General features: G+C 43.7%; 1 protein-coding gene across 2 annotated transcripts; it reads right to left on the minus strand.

Moving 5' to 3' along the window:
- Positions 1 to 1,182: 1,182 nt before the first annotated feature.
- On the minus strand, positions 1,183 to 13,826 carry LOC144606603 (stathmin-like). Of its 2 annotated transcripts, none has more exons than XM_078422874.1 (5): positions 13,769 to 13,826; positions 8,188 to 8,251; positions 7,508 to 7,680; positions 3,416 to 3,607; positions 1,183 to 1,633 (listed from the first exon to the last, which is right to left on the minus strand). In XM_078422874.1, the coding sequence occupies exons 2-5, from the start codon at positions 8,204 to 8,206 to the stop codon at positions 1,577 to 1,579; spliced, it is 441 nt and encodes a 146-aa protein (XP_078279000.1). In that variant the 5' UTR covers positions 8,207 to 8,251; positions 13,769 to 13,826; the 3' UTR covers positions 1,183 to 1,576. The 2 variants fall into 2 exon arrangements, with proteins under 2 accessions (XP_078279000.1, XP_078279001.1); XM_078422875.1 differs by lacking the exon at positions 13,769 to 13,826 and adding an exon at positions 13,737 to 13,759.
- Positions 13,827 to 19,789: the final 5,963 nt, after the last annotated feature.

Here is a 19,789-nt window from a genome sequence, read left to right on the forward strand (position 1 = left end):
TGACAATGTGAAGCAATCCAAATGTTGATTTTAGATTCCTAAAGGGACACATTGTTGAATTTTAATCACTGTCACTTGGATTCCATTTCATGCTATACATTTCCAGTTTATGTCTGCTTGAATTTTCCCTACATTGGAAAAACATTGCTTGCAAACCTCCTGTAGTCACCTGTTTTCTCATTTAAGCTTTTCAATTAAGCTAACAACCTCAATTAAAATCATAAAATTCACAGAGCCATGAAGCATGCCCCCTTCAGCAGATCAAATCCATACCGACCTACTCTCATCCCATTTGGCTGCATCTGGCCCATATCCCTTCATGCTTTTTCATCCAACCTATCCAAATGCTGTTGAATGTATTTGCATTTGCCTCCACCACCTCATTCCAGATAGTTACCGCTTTGTACTGTGAAAAAAAAATCTCTCAAATATCTCTCCTCTCACCTTAAACTTGTGTCCTCTAGTTCTAGACTTCCCTACCCCGGGGAATACTATCCATACCATTTGCACTCGGCAACTGGTCAATTTGTCAGTAAATAAATTGCCCCCCCCCCCCATATCTCCATTCAAAACATCCAAATGTTAAATCACTATTAATAACCAAGCCCCTGCTGGACTGCATATGTTTATTTAACAAGTTTGTCCAAATACAATGCCCATATTCCAGGTTTAAACATCAGCTCACAAGTAATACAAAATTCTTCAATGCCTTACTTAAATTCTCCACCCATACAACAACCTTTGGCCATTTATCTTTAACCTTCCCGTGACCCATCAGCTGCTAAACTCCATACATAGCATGGCTCTTGTGCCACTCCTCCCCATCCCATAAAAATCAACCTTTTAATAACCATTCAATTTGGATCCATCCCATTTCAAAATGTAAAAAACTTCCACAAAGTGCCCTTTGTTTTATCCAGCATATGAAGAATTCAAGTACACATGAATCAGTGAATCTTAGAAGACTAGGAAAGTAGATGTGTCGGAAGGAACTGCAGATGCTGGTTTAAACCCGAAGATAGACACAAAAGCTGGAGTAACTTAGCGGGACAGGCATCTCTGGAGAGAACGAATTGGTGACGTTTCAGTTCGAGACCCTTCTTGAGTAGATAGCAGATGTACAATTAAGATAATGCACTGAACAATGCAGCTAAAAGCCAAAGGCAATAAACAGGAAATCAATAGCAATTGTGAAGTTTTATTGAAGTTAAGACAGGTGCAACAGGTTAGGCAGGTTTATACAGTTACACACTTTCAAACTAAACGTGTAACACCTCAGTAAAGCATGCTGGAAATTAAACTTTCACAAAGACACCAACCTGAACCAGCAATCCCATTCAATTCACTACCAGTAGAAAAAAAAAGCTCAGTATCTACATCAGGAAATAACCAACAAGAATGCTTACAAAAAAAAGATGGAAAGCATACAAATACAATCCTTCCTTCTTTGAAGAGCGTTGGGCTCTGTTACACAATTGCATTTACAAATGAATTTCCATAACGACACTGGCCATTTAAAAACATCTTTGGATGTTTGAAAAAAAAAAACTGATTCCAAACAAAAGCGGGGAAGGAATTAGCCTTCAGTTTCTTTGATCTCTTTGCTCTTCCTCACTTCTTCCATCCGCTTTTCCTAAAAGAAAATAAAAATATAAATAATTCAAAATGGTCTTTGCAGTCACAAGAGCATGAGCCAGTTCAATGGGTGAGGGGTGGAGAGCATTTCACCAAGTTCAGAAATAGTTACTTTCCTACACATTGGGTTCTTTCTGATTTGCACAGTAATCTTCCCTCAACAGAAAACTGCAGACCACCTCCTGCACTACTATGGACTTGTTTTATACAGTCTTTGTTTCACCATGTTCTATAACTTGTTTTGTGTTAACCAAATACACATGATGTTGCAAGCATTGTACTTGCTGCACTGGTGAATATTTCAAACTCTACTTGACCAGTTGAAGTTCCTACTGTTTGGTTGGTAGCACTTATATTATAGATACTCCCTGGCTTACAATGCTTTGACTTTGCGATGGTGCAAATGGCAGCGACCCCAAGCGAGCCACAGCTTGCTTTCGGCCACGTGGTCAGGCGTATTAAATGCATTTCGACTTATAATATTTTCAGTATCTGATGGGTTTCTCGGAACGTAACCCCATCGTAAGTTGAGGAGCACCTGTACCAAGTTGCTGTACAGACTACAGATTACATTGTCAAATTAAGGTAAATGTAAAGAGATGCAAGACTGAAATTTCTAAATAAAAGAAACTCTGCCCGTTCAGCTCTGGGATAACATCGTTTAAATTAAGTTATATCAGGGCGTGAATTAGCTTTAAAAGCTCATGGCTCTTGCTTTCCAGTTGGTATGAGTGAAAGGATAGAATTGTGATAAACTGAAAATGCTCAACTGTTCACTTAAGTTTTTTTCATGACAATGGACTCCTTAAATCACATTAAACTGGTTTCAGAAAAGGGGATGGGAAGCATTCTGAAAACACTGTTGTTATAACCAAGTATAATTTACATGGAACAACTACTATTAAAAGACATGCATTATAATAAGCATTTATTTTATATAGCGCTTTACCAGGTGCTCAAAGCGCTTTACAAAAACAGTCATAACATAAAAACAAACAAACTATCCTGACGGAGAAGCGGCGAACAAACAGCGCCAGCGTCCTCTCACGTCAGGGTCCGGCAGTAGACAACAAAAAAGCACAGGACACACAGATACAAATTTTAACACAAACAGCCATCACAGTGATTGCTCCAGGCACACCCTCACTGTGATGGAAGGCAAAGAAAAGTCATTATCTCCTCCTCATTCTTCTCCCATGGCGCCACGAGGCGATCGAGGCTCCCGACTTTTGAAGCCCCCACCGGGCGATGGAAAGTCCCAGGCCGAGCCGAGCAGGCCGATGAAGGTCCTGAGCCCCCACTGGGCGATGGAAAGTGCCACGGCCAGGCCACGCAGGGCGATGAAGGGCCTACGAGCGGGTTGATCAAACCTCGCGCTTCGGGGCGGCCGAAGCTGCTACGGCTGGAGCTCCCGAAAGCCGGTCGCCAGCCAGGGACCTGCGAACTCCCAATGTTGCGGTCTGCAGGGCCCACGGCCGAAGCCTCCGAGATGGTAAGTCCAGGCCCTGCGACCGGAGTCTTCAAGGTCGATCCCAGCTGGAGGCCGCCGTCTCCACGATGTTAGGCCGTAGCGCGAACGGAAATACGACATGGTAAAGGTCGCATCTCTGTTGAGGAGGAGATTGGAAAAAAGGTTTCCCCCACCACATAAACAGAGTTAAAAATAGAACAAAACGTTCATTAAACGATGACAATAGACAAAAAACAAAAAAAAGACGAGAGACTGCCGGTGAGCCGCAGCTGCAGAACAGCCACGCCCCCAATAGTGCATTAGCTTCACCTTCTCACGTAGGCGCTCCAGTTTGGCTGCCAGTTGAGCTTCACGGTTCTCTTTGTTAGCTTCCATCTTGGTGGTCAGTTTATCTTCTGTTGTTTTTATGAAGTTGTTCTTTTCATCAATAGCTTTCTGAAGCACTTCCTTCTCGTGTTCTCGTTTTTCAGCCAATTGTTTCAGCAGCTCTGCTTCATGCAACTAAATGAAAAAGTCAGGATATAAACTAAATTAAAGACCACATTGTCACTCAAGCTTAAATATTACATTATGCTAGTTACTATACCAACAGGAACTTGCTTATACAGTGCCCTCAATAGTGTTTGTGACAAAGACCCATCAATTACTTATTTGCCTCTGTACTCCACAATTTGAGATTTGGAATAGTAAAAAACCACATGTGGTTAAAGTGCACATTGTCAGATTTTAATAAAGGCCATCTTTATACATTTCTTTCACCATGTAGAAATTACAGCAGTGTTTATACATAGTCACCCCCCCCCCATTTCAGGGCACCATAATGTTTGGGACACAGCAATGTCATGTAAATGAAAGTAGTCATGTTTAGTATTTTGTTGCATATCCTTTGCATGCAATGACTGCTTGAAGTCTGCGATTCATGGACATCGCCAGTTGCTGGGTGTCTTCTCTGGTGATGCTCTGCCAGGCCTGTATTGCAGCCATCTTTAGCTTATGCTTGTTTTGGGGGCTAGTCCCCTTCAGTTTTCTCTTCACCATATAAAAGACATGCACAATTGGGTTCAGATCAGGTGATTCACTTGGTCACTCAAGAATCGACCATTTTTTAGCTTTGGAAAAACTCCTTTGTTGCTTTAGCAGTACGTTTGGGATCATTGTCTTGCTGTAGAATGAACCGCCAGCCAATGAGTTTTAGGCCATCTGTTTGAACTTGAGCAGATAGGATGTGTCTATATACTTCAGAATTCATTATGCTACTACCATCAGCAGTTGTGTCATCAATGAAGATAAGTGAGCCAGTACCATCAGCAGCCATACATGCCCAGGCCATAACACCCCCACCACTGTGTTTCACAGATGAGGTGGTATGCTTTGGACTTCATAACAAGAGGAGTTGAGTATAGGAGCAAAGAGGTCCTTCTACAGTTGTACCGAGCCCTGGTGAGACCGCACCTGGAGTACTGTGTGCAGTTTTGGTCTCCAAATTTGAGGAAGGATATTCTTGCTATGGAGGGCGTGCAGCGTAGGTTCACTAGGTTAATTCCCGGAATGGCAGGACTGTCGTATGTTGAAAGGCTGGAGCGATTGGGCTTGTATACACTGGAATTTAGAAGGATGAGGGGGGATCTTATTGAAACATAAGATAATTAGGGGATTGGACACATTAGAGGCAGGAAACATGTTCCCAATGTTGGGGGAGTCCAGAACAAGGGGCCACAGTTTAAGAATAAGGGGTAGGCCATTTAGAACGGAGATGAGGAAGAACTTTTTCAGTCAGAGAGTGGTGAAGGTGTGGAATTCTCTGCCTCAGAAGGCAGTGGAGGCCAGTTCGTTGGATGCTTTCAAGAGAGAGCTGGATAGAGCTCTTAAGGATAGCAGAGTGAGGGGGCATGGGAAGGCAGGAACGGGGTACTGATTGAGAGTGATCAGCCATGATCGCATTGAATGGCGGTGCTGGCTCGAAGGGCTGAATGGCCTACTCCTGCACCTATTGTCTATTGTCTATTGGGCAACTCCTTCTCTCCTCATACTTTGCTCTTGCCATCACTCTGATACACGTTAATCTTCGTCTCATCTGTCCACAAGACCTTTTTCCAGAACTGTGGTTGCTCTTTTAAGTACTTCTTGGCAAACACTAACCTGGCCATCCTATTTTTGCAGCTAACCAGTGGTTTGCATCTTGCAGTGTAGCCTCAATTTCTGTTCATGAAGTCTTCTGCAGACAGTGGTCATTGACAAATCCACACCTGACTCCTGAAGAGTGTTTCTGATCTGTCAGACAGGTGTTTGGGGATTTTTCTTTAGAGAGAGAATTCTTCTGTCATCAGTTGTGGAGGTCTTCCTTGGCCTGCCAGTCCCTTTGCAGTTAGTAAGCTCACCAGCGCTCTCTTCCTTAATACAAGAAGATAACTGCAGATGCTGGTACAAATCGAAGGTATTTATTCACAAAATGCTGGAGTAACTCAGCAGGTCAGGCAGCATCTCGGGAGAGAAGGAATGGGTGACATTTCGAGTCGAGACCTTTCTTCAGACTGATGTCAGGGGGGAGGGACAAAGGAAGGATATAGTTGGAGACAGGCAGATAGAGGGAGATCTGGGAAGGAGGGGTCAGGAGGGACAGAGGAACTATCTAAAATTGGAGAAGTCGATGTTCATACCCCTGGGCTGCAAACTGCCCAGGGAAAATATGAGGTGCTGTTCCTCCAATTTCCAGTGGGCCTCACTATGGCACTGGAGGAGGCCCATGACAGAAAGGTCAGACTGGGAATGGGAGGGGGAGTTGAAGTGCTCGGCCACCGGGAGATCAGTTTGGTTAATGCGGACCGAGCTCAGGTGTTCAGCGAAGCAATCGCCGAGCCTGCGCTTGGTTTCGCCGATGTAAATAAGTTGACATCTAGAGCAGCGGATGCAATAGATGAGGTTGGAGGAGGTGCAGGTGAACCTTTGTCAAACCTGGAAAGACTGTTTGGGTCCTTGGATGGAGTTGAGAGGGTAGGTAAAGGGACAGGTGTTGCATCTCGTGCGGTTGCAGGGGAAAGTGCCCGGGGTTGGGGTGGTTTGGGTAGGAAGGGACGAGTGGACCAGGGAGTTACGGAGGGAATGGTCTCTGCGGAACACAGAGAGGGGAGGGGCTGGGAAGATATGGCCAGTGGTGGGGTCCCGTTGTAAGTGACGGAAATGTTGGTGGATGATTTGCTGGATCCGCTGGCTGGTGGGGTGGAAGGTGAGAACGAGGGGGATTATGTCCTTGTTGCGAGTGGGGGGAGGGGGAGCAAGAGCGGAGCTGCGGGATGTAGAAGAGACCCTAGTGAGAGCCTCATCTATAATGGAGGAGGGGAAGCCCCGTTTCCTGAACGAGGACATCTCTGAAGCCCTAGTGAGAAACACCTCATCCCGGGCGCAGATGCAGCGTAGACGGAGCTACTAGGAACAGTTGAGCAGACTAGGACTCTATTTCTTGGAACGCAGGAGGATGAGGGGTGATTAGTGTACAAAACTGAGATGAATTGATCAGATAAACAGTCTCTTGTCCCGAGTAGACAAAATCGAAAACCAGATGACATAGGTTTATGGTGTGGAGGGTAAAATTTAATAGGAACCCAAGGGGTAATTTTTTTTTTTTTTAAACACAAAAAAGGTTGGTGGGTATATGGAATGAGCTGCCAGAGGTTGCATCACAACATTTAAGAAACATTTAGACAGGTACATGGATGAGACAGGATTAGGTCAAATGCAGGCAGTTGGGACTAGTGTAGATGGGGCCTGTTGGTCAGCATGGGCAAGTAGGGCTGATCAGCTCTATGACTCTAATATGGATACAAACTCAACTGGATATCCTGGATGATTGATATGGCAGTAATGGAAATTAACTCAGACAAGTTGTATCAGATCTTCAGCCTACAAGAATGCATGCATGTAGTGACCTGGAAAACATGTTGGGACAGATGCAGAAAAAGCTGCTAATGCACATACAAAGATAGTAAAAAACAGTTTGTTTGCGGTCATGTTGTCAGGGATATGTAGTTTATCAAAGCAGAAGCTAAGCTGACAGATTAGTAAATTGTATGGGATTCATTAGCCAAGGATGTACTGTCAGGGAATTAATGTGTACAAATAACGTACTAGTGTTACAAATCAAGTTCTGGCAACTTACAATAGAGTAAATAGATTCAAAATAAACAGAAATCACATCCATAACATTGGTATCAGAATTTCACTTGCAAGTTTAAATTGATTAAACTAGTTAACTGTAAAAAATATAACGCTTCAAATTCAAAATACTTCAATTTTATCCTCAAAGGCACGCCTTGGTGCCCCTATGCAGCCTAGCAAATTTAGTTTTAAATCCATAGTCCCCAGCAGACCACCGAATACTTCAGTTTACACACTGAAACAGTGTACCTTTCGTCGGGTCTCTGCAGCTTCATGTTTGCGTTGGATTTCTTCGAGCGAAAGCTCCTTTTTCTTCGGGGGAGAAAGAGGAAATTCTGGAATAGCTTCAACAGCTGGTGGGCTCAGGATCAATTCAAAAGCCTGGCCTGAGGAACGCTTGTCCAATTCTTTCACTTTGATGCCTGAAAAACATTGTTTAATATTTAAAAATAGATAAACTGAAATATCTGAATTTAAGTCACAAGTATAACTGAGGTTAATATTGACAAACCAATGACAAATACATCAACCCCCCACATAATTTTGTGATAAAAACAAAGTGGATTACCAATAGATATTGGTCCAAACTGAAAAAGCACACCTGTTATACAGTCTACTACTGATTAACATTGGATCTAGCATTTCAAAACATTGCTGGCAATGTGACAATTATATTGCAGTTTTGGAGCGTGGTGTGGGAAAGTGGTTTAGATTCAGCAGATCATACTGTCAATTTTCTGTTGATACCCATTTCAGTGCATGAACTACAATTCAAGATCTATCCAAACTAGATTAGGCAAGTTTTCCCCAAAATATAAAGTAACCAATTTAGATTGGCACAACTGGCACAAGTTTTTAAAAACTGATTATGTTCTCATGGAGTAGATTTGCACACTTAAACAGTTGTAAAGTTAGTTGTACATTCTTACCTTCCGAAGCAGATGCCATGACAGAACAGGTCAGGATTAGCCGTTAGCTTCCAGGTGTCTTTTACTGTGTGCCAAAAACAAGATAAAGTTCAATAATTAGTTTCTCAAAATACTGTTTACATACGCGTTCAAGGACTGCAAAGCCAGACACCAACAAGGATACAAGATAAGAGGCCAAAAAATGTTAAATAGGGGATGTTTGCCAGTATATAAAAAGTGGGTAGTTAGAACGCTCTAAAATCACTGGTTCCCAACTTGGGCCATGAAGGCATCTAAAACATTTCATTCTTTGATTTTGTGATCAATAGCTACGAAGCCAAAAGGCATTGCAAAAACACGATTCATTTTACAAAGCTGTCTATTCATTTATCATGTCATCTTAAAATATGGGCTACAAATCCAGATGTTTGATCAATTTTCGGGTGGGGATGAAGGTTCGGAGCCACTGCTTCAAGTGCCTTTCCAATTTCAATTAGAAATGAATGTGTTTTTCCACATATCCAGTGGAAAAAAGAAAGTCGTTTGTTGCAGTAAGATAGTGCAAAAACTGGAAGTGCTTAGAGCAATCATACTCATGCAAGGTCTGTAATGGATCAGTGGCAAGGTGGGGTTGTGCAGGCTGCTTCAAGAACCCGATGGTTGACGAGACAGCTCTTGAACTTAGAGGCAATAGTTTACAGGCTCCCATGTCTTCCAGTAATAGTGGCAACGTGGCGTGACCAGGGTGGTGTGGGTCTTTGACCGTAGCTGTTTGAGGCAATGCTTCCTGTACATCCTTTTGATGGTGGAGGTCAGTACCTGCAATGGACCAAGCAAAGTCTACCACTTTCTGCAGCCTTTGCTCTTGAGCATTTAAATCCCAAAACTGACTGATGCTACCAGTCAACAAGCTCTCCCGCTGTTGATAAAGCATTCAGCCACATGCCAAAATCCTCACGCTTGAAAGAAGTACAGGCATTGGTGAGCTTCCTTTGTGCTCATGCCAATGGACAGCAAGGAGTTGCCCATCTATTATGCCGATAAGTAGAGGTTCTAGTTACATAGGGATGGGCAGAAACCCAGTTCCAAGTTTGAAAGGGATGATGTGTTGATGAATAACAGCCAACCCATGTTATTATTGCATCTGTGATCTGTTGTGGCAATAGGCAAATTGGAGTAAGTCTAAACCATTACCAAAGCACTAGTCAATTTGTGGTAAAAGCAACCTGTGCACTCGTGCAAATGCCAACTATTGGCAGTTGAGACATATTATCTTGTTCCTCTTGGAAGAGCTATTATAGATGTAGTATTATAGATGTTCTTTTAAAGCAGTTGGGGACCTCAGATTGTCATCATGAGAAGATAAAGATGCCCATGAATACTCCTGCCAGTTGAAAATGCAACCAGGTGCACTCAGGGCCACATGCTGAGGATTCACTCTGAAGGATGCTCTGCTTCATCCTCAGACCATGATCATGGTGTTTGAAGGTACATGGTTGTTCTCTCTTTCCAATAAAGTAGAAAGCATGGAGCTCATCCAGGAGATCCATGTTGCAATCATCCAAGCTATTCCATTTCCCTTGTAGGAAGAGATGACAAATAAACAACAGTTGCTTAGCATTTGTACGAGCCACTAGTTGAGCCCTGAAGCGTCTCTTTGCATTCTCAATGGCCTTCTGGAGGTTGTGCCTGGACTTGTTATAGGACTCTGAATTTCCCAATATGAATGCTGCAGATCTAGCCCTCAACAGATATTTAGTTTTATGCAAAGCTTAATGCTCGGGGGGGGGGGGGGGGGGGGGAATTCAGATGATTTTCATAGGAACACACTCCTTCACACATAACCTCAAGTTATGAATGATTGTTCAGGTCCATTGCCCAGTCCTTGAATAAATCGCTTAGTCTAGTAGTCCAAACAGCCACTAAGACACTCCTCTGCCTCTTCTTGACCAGCTCTGTACAATCCTTTGCCTAAGCTGCACTCTTCAATCACCGCCTGTATGCAGAAAGGAGCACAGCCAAATAGCCTGAATTTCCAAAGTGCAAGTGAACGATGGAGTGCTTGGCATCTGACAGCTGTGGCATAGCGTTGTTTGATCCTCTGATGCTGCTGGTCGTTTGGAATAATATTCAAGCTTTGCCTTGAAGTCTCCAGCAATGATTGAGTACTTCCAGTTTTTTTTGTTGGGGGGGGGGCAAGGAAAATAGTGAGAATTGGACATACCAGCAATGTCCAAGCACCTAAGTTCAAACCCTCTCCTTCGACAAACACATCACAAAGACAGCCTTCTTCCACCTCAAAAACATTGCCCGTCTCCGTCCATCCCTCTCCTCCACAGCTGCAGAAACCCTCATCCACGCCTTCATCACCTCCCGTCTGGACTACTGCAACAGCCTCCTCTATGGCGCACCCTCAAAAATCATCAATAAACTTCAATACATTCAAAACTCCGCTGCCCGTCTACTCACACACACCTCGATCCGTGACCATATCACCCCCGTCCTTTATAAACTCCACTGGCTCCCCATCCCCCAGAGAATCCAGTACAAAATCCTCCTCATAACCTACAAAGCCCTCCATAACCTGGCCCCATCCTACCTGACCGACCTCCTCCACAGGCACACTCCCACCTGCACCCTCCGCTCTGCCGCTGCCAATCTCCTATCCCCCCACATCCGGACTAAACTCAGATCCTGGGGGGACAGGGCTTTCTCCATCGCTGCTCCCACCCTATGGAACTCACTACCCCAAACCGTTAGAGACTCCCCCACACTCAAAACATCGCTGAAGTCTCACCTGTTCAGTACTGCCTTCAACCACTGAAGGTCACCTCACCTACTGTCTCCTTTCTCTGTTCATTTATTTATTTACTTATTTATCTATTTATTAATTTCCCTATGTTCTCAAAATCTCTGTAAAGCGTCTTTGAGTATATGAAAAGCGCTATATAAATAAAATGTATTATTATTATTAAGTTTACTATGAGGCAGATGCTGCCATTCCTAAAATGTCCATTTGACAAACCAATCTTACCCTCAAATGTTTAATTTGCATATGACTGCTCTCCAGTTGGGCATTTGTAACCAACAGTAAACCAAGTTATTGATTTGCATAGGGGAAGGACTTAAAATTAAAATTGACTCTTTAAAAAAAAGTTAAGCTGTTAGGTGGATTGTCTCATCCATCTCTCCAAGCTCCAGCAACATAAAATTAAATTGATTTCTCACTTTTAGTTCTGATGAACCTGTAACTCAATGTTGCTATGGACTTCTTATTTTGGATTTGAGCATGTTAGAAATCTTTTATTTTCAGGGAGTGGGTGTAGTCTGGTAAACTAGAGACTTTAGTAATTGAGCCATATAGCAATAGTAATTGCCTGCAGCCAAGATTAAAATACATGCTTCAAGTTGTATTCAGCCCCTCAAAATTGTTGTTTGTAGGACACCTGCAATTATACTTTAGTGTATTTGTCCACTTGAAACAATCACACACCACCCCCCCCAGAGAAACGTATTCAGCTGTGCCGTTGTGTTCCCATGTCTGATACGGAGGCAAGTAAACCATTTTGTAGAATGGGAAAAAAAAATCAATGATCAGGGACATAGCTGTAAATAGAAACATTTTAATGTCTGGTAATCAATAGCAGTGGAAATATTTAATGATATGAACACTTGGAACAAGAAACAGACAATCAGAATGAGGGAGGTAAGGGACAAAAGAAACCCATCAGAAATTTGATTTAACTAAGGTAGGAATGGGTATTCATTCCAATTTGAATTCACATCTTGTGTATTCAGAAGTTGCTCCCAGCTGATAGACAATATTTTTTTTAATGTTAAAAAGCACATGGATTTATTGGCTGATAAGAGTAATTTTACTGCCTAATTTAACAGGACATTCAAGTTGGATATGTGAAGTACAGTTGAATGCAGTAGCGTTGAAGGAAAATTCTAGATGTTTCTACACAGAAACAAATTACAATCACGATCTTTGTAACCAGCTACAATTTCAATCTCAACATTGAAGGATATCTATTGTTTTATTTATTACCTGAAGATAATCAACACAATTTAACACCATTCCTTCTGGGACAAAATTAACCCCCAAAGGACAATGGAATTGTATCTGTACATAATGCCTAGGAATACCAGTCGAAACCCAGACAGCAACAGAGCGCCACCTGATGCCAAGATCAAGTGGTGGAAATGCAGCGAGTCTGCCAGATGTGAAAACATGTTTATTATTTCATTCCGTTAAGACGCATAAGATATTCAGTTTCCAGGGCACACATTAATACCCAATGGCACTGTTTTCTTATCTTTATACGCAGCCACAAAACATTTCACATTTATTAAATTATTATCCAAGCCAACAGAAATATTAACTTTCTGGTTAAACCAGATAACATGAAGATCTGAGAACAGAACGGCAGACAACACCCCAAAGATAAGGGAGAAAAATCTTGAATCTGTTTCAACTAAAAAATAAATTGAAAGCGGTCTCTTAAATCAATTTTAGCAATATTCTAAATAATTTGCAAGTAAAATCAGCGTTGAATGGACACAAAAAGCAGCGATACTATTCGACATTGACTGAAATAGGTTGGGAAGAAAAAAAAAAAAAACTGGTCCAGTCAAACGATGTCCTTTATTTCGCAGCAAAACAACAACACACTATTTACACAAATGCTATCATGGAATGAGTGCTTTGCTTGCAGTTCTAGATCTAAAAGATTCATAAAACCTCCTTTGTGCAGAGGCAGAGAGAAGGCAATCTGGAAACGTTATTTTTCAGAACAAAGAGTTACTGTTGTTTTGACGGACAAAAGCCACACATTGCATTGGGCGGCGCTGGAATGGAAAGCACAATCACACTCGACGGCTGAGGATTTAAAAACAAAGGGCTTTGCAATTATTCAAAACAGGTGCAGACCTTACAAATAAAAACGGCTTTATATTAAAAAAAAAAACACACATTGGTGCAATTTAGCAAATGACATTTGGCAAGACATAATTCGACATTTCCAGAACCCTCCACCCCACCTCTCTCCCTGAAATGTCTGGCACAAAACAAAAAGCGCCATTCCCTCGGTACACCGGGACAATAACTCGTGATAAATGTCACCCTCTTTCAGTGGAAGCAAACGAAAATAACGACTTAAATTTCTAATTTGAGATAATTAACGTCTGCCTTCCACCCTCCCTCAAAAAAAAAATCAACGGTTCGTCTTAAAACACCGTCTTCTTTGGTTCAAAGAAGCCAACCTCCTCCCTTTTCTTTAATCAACACCTCATCGAGACAAACTGGAGAATGACAACAAAAGAAGCGATCAGCAGCCCATACAGCGCGGTGACAAATAGGTTTAAAACGCTTTTGGTTCCTCCTGCATCAGATGGAATTGGCCCACACTGGCTGCATCGTGCATTCACCCCTGCCTGATCTGTTGCACGGCCACCTAAACCATAATTTAACGCTTTATAAATTTAAAAAAGTTAATTCAAACACTACGAACTTGAATATGCACATTTTTTTTTAAAAAACTATAAGAATTTTTTTTTTTTTTCCTCACACAAACACACACGCGCGCGCGGCTGCCCTTACCCCGGCTCGCTGCTCTTTGTCTCCCGCGCTCGGCGCCAATCTGCCTCCAGCCCCGCCCCACCCGAATAAAAAGCGCCAAAACCGCCACACGTGACCTGGCCCGCCCGCCCGCGTCCCCCCATTGGCCCGGCCCGCCCTCCCCCACTGACCGTGTCCCCCCCCCGCCCCCACCCATTGGCCCTGCCCGCCCGCTTTTCCCCTCTCTCCATTGGCCGCGTCCCCCCCCCCTCCGCCCTCTCCCATTGGCCCGGCCCGCCCGCCCGCACTCCCCCCCCATACACCTTTTCGTCGATGCCATTGGTCCTTTTTCCAAACACCTCCGACCAATCGGGATGCAGGAAGGGCGTCTAGCTTGGAGATTGGTTGCAGGGTTGCGGCACGGCATTCGGTGATAGGCCGGGCGACAGCGCACACACCGCGCTCCACATGACGGCACAATGGCTCGGTCGTCATGCATGGTGACTTAATGCAGGGCATGGCTCACCTTTTTTTGTTGCATTGCTGGTCAGTCCCATGTGGTCTGTGGGCAGTGCCATGTGGTCCATGGGACCTCTACAGCTGGACATTGAGCGGCAGAGGCTGGTGGGGGTCAAACAAAGGAAGGGATGTCACCTTCAACATCATCATCATCATATATATACAGCCGGAAACAGGCCTTTTCGGCCCTCCAAGTCTGTGCCGCCCAGCGATCCCCGTACATTAACACTATCCTACACCCACTAGGGACAATTTTTTTACATTTACCCAGCCAATTAACCTACATACCTGTACGTCTTTGGAGTGTGGGAGGAAACCGAAGATCTCGGAGAAAACCCACGCAGGTCACGGGGAGAACGTACAAACTCCTTACAGTGCAGCACCCGTAGTCAGGATCGAACCTGAGTCTCCGGCGCTGCATTCGCTGTAAAGCAACAACTCTACCGCTGCGCTACCGTGCCGGCACAAGAATGGCAAGGTTGTTGTGTTGAAAGATGGGTGGAAATACTTGTGTGGAAGTTAGACACAAAATACTGGAGAAACTCAGCGGGACAGGCAGCATTTCTGGAGAGAAGGAATGGGTGACGTTTCGTATCGAGACCCTTCTTTAGACTCTGAAGTCTGAAGAAGAGTCTCGACCTTCTATCCAGAGATGCTGCCTGTCCCGCTGAGTTACTCCAGCATTTTGTGTCTACGTATGAAGGAACTGCAGGTGGCCTCAAAAAGCTGGAGTAACTCAGTAGGTCAGGAAGCATCTCTGAAGAAAAGGAATAGGTGACATTTCATGGGAAAGGGAAACGAGATATAGACAGTGATATAGATAGATATCGAACAAATGATTGAAAGATATGCAAATGCTAACATTGATCAAGGAAAGGTGGAGTTTACACAAGAAACTGCAGATGCTTGTTTACATAAAAGGACACAAAATGCTTGCCCAGTGTAGGGGAATGGCGAACCAGAGGACATATGTTTAAGGTGACGGGGGGGGGGGGGGGGGGGGGAGGGTGGTGGGGGAGGGTGGTGGGTGTATGGAACAAGCTGCCAGAAGAGGTAGTTGACGCTGGGATTGTCCCAACATTTAAGAAGCAGTTAGACAGGCACTTGGATAAGACAGCTTTGGAGGGGTATGGACCAAACGCAGGCAGGTGGGGCTAGTGTAGCTGGGACATGTTGGCCGGTGTGAGCAAGTTGGGCCGAGGGGCTTTTTCCACACTATCACTCTATGACTAAAAGAATTTCAGAAAGTCTCGAAAAGAGTATGGAATGGAGTTAGGAAGATCATTGTCACTTTAAGAGAATAGATGAGTTGATGGAGAAAGATGGAAAGATTCTGCTAGGAATAGAATCAGAGGAGAGAAAAAAAAAACAGGCTGAACTTTGACTGGAAACTGTCAGCGGAGGACATTCAAAATTGCCAGCTTCAGCAGGATAAACAAAAATTAAAACAGTGATATTATTGTGCTGGATCTTCCCCCGTATGGTGGAATGTCCAGCTAAGAGAAAACAATGTAAGTCATGTGGAAAACTCAACCGTTAGGCAAAAAGTTTATTATTCTGCAAACTGAGCCCACCAGAAGTCTCAACATCTCATGAGTATTGGAAACTTATCAGGACCACTTGGCCAGACAGCAGTGAATATTTGCATCTCACAGTTTGTGCTCCCTTGATAATTGTAGACAAGTTATAATTGTAAATGATATTCAAATACAAGCGTCAACATGAGTTTTTATATAATTTATGTTAGTGTCATGCTGAGATTCAACTCAAAGTTTGTTGCATATCGTGGAGGCCTTCAATGTAATATCTACAACCAGCCTTATTTAGTTTAGTTTAGTTTAGAGATACAGCGCAGAAACAGGCCCTTCGGCCCACCGAGTCCGCGCCGACCAGTGATCCCCGTACACTAACATTATCCTACACACACTAGGGACAATTTACAATCTTACTGAAGCCAATTAACCTACAAACCTGTACGCCTTTGGAGTGTGGGAGGAAACTGGAGATCCTGGAGAAAACCCACGCGGTCACAGGGAGAACGTACAAATTCCGTACAGATAGCACCCATGGTCAGGATTGAACCCGGATCTCTGGCGCTGTAAGGCAGCAACTCTATGTTGTGCCATCGTGCCGCCCTCCAAACAGTTGTGAAGAAGAGGTCACAGAGCAACTTATCAGTTGCGTGATCATGAACACGATCACTGAGGTCACTGAGCGAATTCAAAGCTGTATCAAACATATGATGATCAAGCAGTATTTCATTGCAATTCAATCATAAAAATGGTGAAAAGTCAAGGAAAAGCATCCTCTCAAGATAACACACATACACTGCAAGCTTGGCAAAAGGTTTCTAATGGATTCATGGCTGCATCTACCCCAGATTTGAACTGTCATCTCAGAATCATGAACAGAACACAAATAGACAGTGCTCTCAAAATCTATTAAAATATCTTGAAAACTAAACAAGTGTTATCGATAAAGCACGGCTACCAGGATTAGGTTGCCGTGTTGAACATAGTATCGTGTGACAAGAAATCTTAATGTCAAACGTTTCAGCACCAATACAATAGTTGGAATTACCTCAAGGGCCATTGTCTCCCTTCTTACCCGCACTCCCCTTTTCCCCCTCCACTCTTTACTCTGCCCTACCTATACTCGCACTTATTTCTCCCCTCCGCCTCCCCCTCCACCCATATTCCTTCCTCTAGCTTCACAAATCATAATTTTTCAATCCTTTTGTTTCACGGCTTTTGATTTTTCATCTCTAGCCTTTCTCCAACCATCTGCCTATTAAAAAACCTCCTCACCTGTATCAACCTACTACCTGCCCCTCCTCTCTTCCAACTTTCTGTACCCCTACTCCCCCAACCCCCCCCCCCCCACACACACACACATTTAGCCCGAAGAAGTGTCCCGACCCAAAACGTCACCTATCCATGTTCTCCAGATATGTGGCCTGACCCTCCAGCACTTAGTGTCTTATTTTGTAAACCAGCATCTGCAGTTCCTTGTTTCTACATTTGACCTTTGTTTAACATTAGTTTTGATTATATATATCTATGCACTGGTAATAATTTACATGTAATTCTTGCTGACTATAATATATTTTCTATTGTAGAAACTTCCTGTTTTACCATCCTAACCCAAAACTACCACCTCAAAGCTTATTTGTCGAGTCTACTCCGTCATTTAATCATGGCTGATCTATCTTTCCCTCTCAATCCCATTCTCCCCATAACCTTTCACACCCTTACTAATCAAGAACCTGTCAATTTATTTAAAAATACCCAGTGACTTGACCTATACAGCTGTCTGTGGCAATGAATTCTTGCCTGGTTGCCCTTGCCTTTGTGTCGTCCGGTGCTCCATAAGTAGTGAGGAGGAATAACGAACCACCACTTGACATAATGGCATCTAGAATAGAACACAAAGTGCTGGATTAACTCAATGGTTTAGGCAGCATCTGTGGCGGACATGGGTCGGTGCTGTTGTGGATCAGACCCTTCTTCAGACTCTGAAAATGGTCCCGACCCGAAATATTGCCTGTCCCTGTGTTCCAGAGATGCTGCCTAAGCTGCTGAGTCACTCCATCACTTTGGGTTCTAAGTAAGATTGCAGTATCGGCAACTCCTTGTGTCCACTAATGGAACCTACTTGGTTTTTACACTTCACTGAAAGCCTCCCTTGATAAGTTGGAGAAATTTATGGAAAACATGAAGAAAGATCGGCTGTGCTTCCCATGCCAGAAGGAAATCTGAAATATTATTGATATTGTTGTTTATTAGAGTACAGAGCGATGCTGCATTGAATGGCAGTAAAACCACATTTATATTTGCATAAGTGGATGAGTGATTTTCCGTCCCCATGGAATAAATGATCAACGTCTTTATGGGTCTGACAAGACCAAGTAAAACATGAAAATTACAGTAGAGATGCACTGAAATTCTGACTTCTGCCATTACAAGCCCAGGATAGGTTTCTTGTAAATAGACACAAAATGCTGGGGTAACTCAACAGGACAGGCAGTATCCTGGAGAGAATAAACAGGTTTCTTGTAAAATACAAAACCATGTAGGTAAGTAAGCAACCAAGTGATATCAGCCAAAACATTACGGCCTGATGAGCCAAAACATTATGACCACCTGCCTAATATGCTGTTGGTCCCCCATGTGCAGCCCCATACGCAGCAGGGTGCGAAGCACTGTGCATTGTGACACATTCCTCCCGTGACCACCATTAAAAATTTCTGTGACTTGTGCCACAGTAGACCTGTCGGTTCGGACCAGATGGGATAGCCTTCGTTGCCCTCGCGCATCGATGAGCCTTGGGCGCCCAACACCCTGCCGCCAGTTTGTAGTTTGTCCCTCCTCGGACCACTGTCGGTAGGTACTCACCACTGCGGACCGGGAGCACCCCACAAGCCTTGCCGTTTCAGGGATGCTCTGACCCAGTCGTCTGGCCATAACAATTTGGCCCTTGTCAAAGTCTTTACTCCTGCCCATTTCTCCTGCATCCAACAGCAACTTCAAGAACTGACTGTTCACTTGCTGCCTAATATACCCCATCCCTTGACAGGTGCCATTGTAACAAGATAACCAATGTTATTCACTTTGCCTGTCAGTGGTCACAATGTTTTGGCTGATCGGTGTATGGCCGTTTAAAGGAGCCAGATTCACAGCATCACATGGTTCGTGAAGCATCACACAAAGTACATAATTTGTCAAAGTGCACAAAGTACCATCCACTCTCTGGTAACCCGAGAACAGAGAAGAGAACAGAGAAGAAATGGATCAATGCCGGTTGATGCAACAATCAACAAATGCCCTGACATTCAGAAGTCCCTGAACACCATCCATTATGTGAGCATAAACCTTGCCCTCATTCTGCTTTGTAATAATATGATCACAAAGACTAATAAAATCAGAAAAGTTCCTTGAATTGACATGAGCACTTACGCAGCACAACAATAATAATGACATTTTCTGCAGCCCTCCTCATGGTTTAGTTTAGAGATATGGACATACTGAGATACAATGTGGAAACAGGCCCTTTGCCCCACCGAGTCCGCGCCGACCAGCGACCCCCACACTAGCACCATCCTACACACAAGGGACAATTTTATAATTACCGAATTACCAAAGTCAATTAACCTACAAACCTGCGGCACAGTAGCGCAGCGGTAGAGTTGCTGCCTTACAGCGCCGGAGACCCGGGTTCAATCCTGACTGCTGATGGTGTCTGTGGGGAATTAATACGTTCTCCTTGTGACCGCGTGGGTTTTCCCCTGTTTCATCCCACACTCCAAAGACGTACAGGTTTGCAGGTTAATTGGCTTCTGTAAGTCAATAATTGTGAAATTGTCCCTGGTGTGTAGGATAGTGCAAGTGTACGGGGTAATTGCTGCCGGTGTGGACTCGATGGGCCGAAGGGCCTGTTTCCGCGATGCATCTCTGTTTCTCCATATCTTTAGACTAAACTATGAGGAGGGCAATAAATTTTATTATTGTTGTGCTGTGTAAGTGCATTTCCTCTTTAAGAACCATT

This window comes from Rhinoraja longicauda, chromosome 27 (assembly GCF_053455715.1).
Source record: "Rhinoraja longicauda isolate Sanriku21f chromosome 27, sRhiLon1.1, whole genome shotgun sequence".
Lineage (NCBI taxonomy): Eukaryota > Metazoa > Chordata > Chondrichthyes > Rajiformes > Arhynchobatidae > Rhinoraja > Rhinoraja longicauda.